The following is a 5,069-nucleotide window of genomic DNA, read 5'->3' on the forward strand; positions in this document are numbered from 1 at the left end:
GTAGCCTGAAAATCCGTTGGCCTCGAGAGTGGTTCCCTCCACTAGACGTGGGCAGAGGATGCCCATGCCCTAGCACCAAATGGGGCGCGGGACTCTGCCTCTCCCAGTGCCTTCTAGGAATCTGTTGAAAGCCCCTTCTCCCCGCCATTCTTCCTCCCCAGCCCCCTAACTTCATTCCGCCACTCTTTTAATCCTGCTTGATAAGCCAGACCTGGCTTTCCTCCACTCTCAGGAGGCCCAAAAATCCATCGATCTATTCATCCATCCGTCGATCCATCCACCTTTCCATTTATCCATCCATCCGTGCCCTGGACCACTGGAAGACATAGGCCACAGGCCCTTCATAGAGCACCAGACACAGCCTTCGCCTAGGCCTGCCAATTGCCGAGATCTCTGAGTCTGTTCCACGAAGCCACGGTGGCGCTCTCCCAGAGCCTAGCCAACCCGTCGCATAGCAACTGGCCTTGTTGTGTTTCAGTCCTCGGCACCAGCGGTTGGAAGGCGGCCTTCAACTCTAGCAATCTGGGTAGTCTGAGGCGAGAGGAGACAGGAGAAATGAGAGGAGTTGGTGGGAGGTAGGGAATGTATGCCAGCCTTCCTCTTCCCACGTTACCGACATCCCAGATCTCTGTATCTATGTCGCCATCTTTGACACGGCCTGCGCTGGCACCGCCACCGCCACAATGGCAGCTGCACCTGGTGGCGAGATGCTGTGTAGACCCAAATCCAGGGAATGCTGTCAGATGGGCGGAAATGTGTGTGTGGGGGGAGTTGTCATGAAATCTAGTACTGAGCACGGCAAAAAAAGGTCCCCATGTCCCCGCTCGAAGTGATGACCCCTGTCGCCCAAAAATCTATTGACCCTGAGAGCGGTACCTCCCCTAGACATACGCAGAGGAGGCCTATGCCCTTGTGCCACACGGGGCAGGAGTCCCTGCCTTTCCCAGTACCTTCCAGGAATCTGTTGAAAGCCCCTCCTCCCAGCCGTTCCTTCTCCCCCACCCCTCAGCATCTCTCCCCCATCCCCTTTCATCCTGCTTGGTAAGCCTGGCCTGGCCGGGAGCCTCAACAGTCCATCCATCTATTCATCCATCCATCTTTCCATTTATCCATCCATCCATTTATCCTTCCATCTATCTGCTGGACCACTAGAAGGCATAGGCCACAGGCTCTTAACAGAGCACGGACACAACCTTCCCCTGCACCTGCCAACAGCCAAAAGGCGCTCACGCTCCCCCAGAGCCTAGTGGACCAGTTCGATAGCAACTGCTTGTCATTGTGAAGCCAGCCACGCTCATGTCCCGCGCATGCGCAGTGGGAGAACGGGCTTCACCACTTGCAAGCTGGTTTGTCAGAGGGTAAGGGTGAGAGGACAGAGGGGACGTGGTGGGAAGTAGGGAGGGTGTGCCAGCCTTCCTCTCCTTAGGTTACCGACATCTCAGATCTCTGAGTCTGTGCCGTCATCTTCCACGACGCCGATGCCACGGTGGCGCCTGGACCTTGTGATGAGAGGCTCTGTGGACCCAAATCTGAATCTAAGTGGGTAGTAATGGAGTCAAATGAAAAAAGAAGGGGAGATGCAATCTCATCGGCAGACAGAGATGAAGACCCTTGAGTTTCAACAACTCATTTGCAGAGGCTAGCAGGGAGAGGACAGAGGGGAGGCGGTGGGAGGTAGGGTGGTGGCTGGACTTGGTGGTGAGACGCTCTGTGGACCCAGATCCGGACTGGAGTGCGCGGTTATGGTGTCAAATGGAAGGAACGGGGCGTGGGGGTGGGGCGAATGAAATCTGTTGCGGCAGAAAGCGATGAGGATCCCTAGTCCCCGCTTGAAGTGTTGGTCCTTGTCGCCCGAAAATTAATTGACCCTCAAGAGCTGCATCTCTCCTAGACATGGACAGAAAAGGCCCACGTCTTGGCGCCACACGGGGCAAGGGTCCCTGCCTCTCGCAGTGCCTTCCAGGCATCTGTTGAAAGCCCCTCATCCCTGCCATTCTTCCTCTCCAGCCCCAACCTCTTCCACCCCTTTTAATCCTACTTGGTAAACCTGGAAAGCCTTGGAAAGCAGGGCTTTCCTCCACTCTCGGGAGCCCAACGATCCATCTTTCTATTCATCGATCCATCCATTTATCCCTCCATCTATGCACTGGACAACTGGCAGACGCAGGCCAGGGGCCTTTAAAAGAGCACAGGAAAAAAAAAAAAAAAAAGAGCACGGAACACTAACCCTGCCAACCGTCAAACGGCGCTCTCGCTCCATCGGAGCTTATCGGAGCTTCGCATTGCAGTGGCAATGTCATTGTGAAGCCAGCGGCGCTTGGTCCATTTTGCGCAGTTGGAGGGCGGGTTCAACTGTGGCAAGGTGGGTTGTCAGTAGGGAGGAGAGAGAGGACAGAAGGAAGATATGGTGGGAAGAAGGGAAGGTGTGCTGGCCTTCTCCTCAGGTTACTGACATCCCAGGACATCCATCGATTCATCTATCTTTCCATTTATCCATCATTTATCCTTCCATCTATCCGCTGGACCATTGGAAGACACAGGTCACAGCCTTTGTCTGCACCTAGCACACGCCCAGAGCATAGGGGACTGGGTGCATAGCAACAATAGTGCTTATCATTGTGAAGCCAGCTGCAATCTGGCTTACATCCCACATATGGGCTGTTGGAGGGTGGGCTTCAATTCTGACAAGCTGGGGAGGAGAGAGAGGATGTAAGGGAGATAGTGGGAGGTAGGGAGGGTGCACCAGTCTTCCTCTCCTCAGGTTACCCAGATGTCTGCCGCAGCAGTGACTAGACATGGTGGCCAGACGCAGTCACGCCAGGTACCTCTGTGGACCTAAATCTGGATCATGGTGAGTGGGAAGGTGGGAGTGTCAAGTGGGAGGAAAGGAAGGGATTATACAACATTTTAAAAGTCATTTTATTAGGTGTATTAAGGTTTCTTAGTTACGTATTTTTAAGTTTTTACATATTAGATAGATACATGGAAGAATTTATCTTAAAAATGTTGGTGGGGGAATAGATGAAACAAGATTGATAATTGCTAAAGCTGAGAAATAGGTACATGGGCAAGCTTATTATACTATTCTCAATTTTTTTTTTTTTTTTTTGTCTGTGCCATGCAGCATGCGGGATCTTAGTTCCCTGACTGGGGATTGAACCCGTGCCCCCTGAATTGGGAGCCCAGACTCTTAACCACTGGACCACCAGAGAAGTCCCTGGGCAAGCCTTTCTTGGCGTTCTGTCCTGGCAAGGATATTCCTCCTCCTGGAGGGAAAACTCCAAGCTGTGATGTGAGGCTGTGTTTTGCCAAGGAAGAAGGGTGGCCTGGCTTGAACCAGCCAGCAGGGAGATACCCTTGGTCCTCCTCCCCAGAGCTGAGTTGGCAAACAGGGCCTTGTTGCAGCCACTTATTTCTGTCAGGAAGTGACCTGGGCATCATTTGGAGAGGTGGGCACACATGGTAACTGGCTGTGTCTGGGGGCCCAGTGTTAAGGGAGACAAGCAGGTGTATCTGGAGGGAAGATATGAGTCCAACACTGTAGTAAGAACTAAGTGTGTTTGGAGGTTGACCTGCTGTGTTTATTTCAGGGCAAGGCATCTTAGTCTTAGGTGTGTCTTAAGATGGACAGAAGAGCTCGGTGGTGATGTGCCAGGACTCCAGACTTTGAAGACAGCTGTTTCTGAATCCTGGCTCAGACATGTACACTGGTGGGTACTTGGGTCACTGACTGAAATTCTGTGTCAGGCCATCGTCACCTCCACAATGGTGATCGTAAGAAAAGGTCGCTAATGGTTCCTGAAGGAACCACAGTGAGGAATAAGCAGTTTCTTCCAGGCCCCAGTGATTTTCACCATCAGCTCTTTCAAAGGCTTTCTGGGCTCTATCCCCTCTCATGTTCAAAGTTCTGGTGGTGGCAGCACACCACCCCCCGGTACATCTGCTAAAATTCATCACACACCAAAGGGAAAAGCAGTGCCTTTCATTTGATGTGGATCATGATGAAAGACAGTTCATTGATAGGAGCAGGGAGGTAAGAACATACGTTCATCATAGGTAAGACACAGAAGGGAAATGCTCAGTCTGGACAGGGAATGGAGTCTCTTTGATGAGGTTAAAGACAAAATGGAACAAACCAAAGAAATGGAAATAGGGTATGGCCAAATCCAGATTGGGGTGGGTGGGAATGGAGTCTAATGGGGGAGGGGGTGATGAAATCTGGTGAGGTGGGGGAAACGAAGATCCCTGATTCCCCACTAATGTGATGGAAGTGTCAACCCCAAATCCATTGACTGTGAGAGCGGTACCTCTCTAAGACAGTCCCAGGTGTACCCTCAACACCATCATGAGGAGACGCTACCATTGCTAGGCCTCTGATCCCCTTGGTCAACCTGGCTTTGCCTTCTTCCACTCTCAAGAGTCCTAAGTATCCATCCATCCTTCTATACCTCCATCCATATATCTGTCCTTCCCTCCATTCATTCCCTGGACCCACTGGAGGACATAGGCCACTGGCACCCACTGGAGAAACTTTCACAGCCTGCGCCCACACCTGGCCTCTGCCAGAGGGCAATCCTGCTCCCACACAGCCTGGAGGACTCTAGCTTAGTAACCTTGGTGGTCATTGCGATGCTCACAGCACTCCTTGCTCGCACATGCGCAGTTCAAGGGTCGGGTGCAACTCTGGGAGGCTGGGTGGAGTGGTGCGGGGGAGGGGCGGCAGATGGCGGGTAGTTAGGGAGGGTGTGCTCACCTTCCTCTACTCAGGTTACCGAGATCTCACATATCTGAATCGCTGCTGCCACCACCACCAGCACCACAGCCACCGTGGTGGCGGCTGGCCTCAGTGGCTAGACAAGGACACACCAGGCACCTCTGTGGATGCACTTTCGGGTCGGGGTGGGTGGGAATGCTGTCAGATAGTGGAATGGGGAGGGCTGGAATATGGTGAGATGGGGGCAATTAAGTTCCCTGAGTCCCCACTGAAAGTGATGGTATCCACCGAAAATCCGTTTTCCCTGATACCAGTACCTCCCCTAGTTGTGGGCCGAGGAGGCCCCTGACTTGGC

The 5,069-nt window shown here is 52.9% G+C and overlaps 1 protein-coding gene across 1 annotated transcript in view; it reads right to left on the reverse strand.

Annotated features, from left to right (window-relative positions):
- Positions 1–504: 504 nt before the first annotated feature.
- The window catches only part of LOC112392230 (zinc finger protein 585A), a 33,037-nt gene continuing 28,472 nt past the window's right edge, over positions 505–5,069 (reverse strand). The window contains exon 6 of the mRNA XM_024733827.1: positions 505–531. Within this exon, the coding sequence (XP_024589595.1) occupies positions 515–531 (17 nt within the window). The 3' untranslated portion in view covers positions 505–514. The remainder of the gene's footprint in view (positions 532–5,069) is intronic.

This window comes from Neophocaena asiaeorientalis, unplaced genomic scaffold, assembly GCF_003031525.2.
Source record: "Neophocaena asiaeorientalis asiaeorientalis breed wild unplaced genomic scaffold, Neophocaena_asiaeorientalis_V1.1 scaffold280, whole genome shotgun sequence".
In the NCBI taxonomy this organism is placed as follows: Eukaryota; Metazoa; Chordata; class Mammalia; order Artiodactyla; family Phocoenidae; genus Neophocaena; species Neophocaena asiaeorientalis.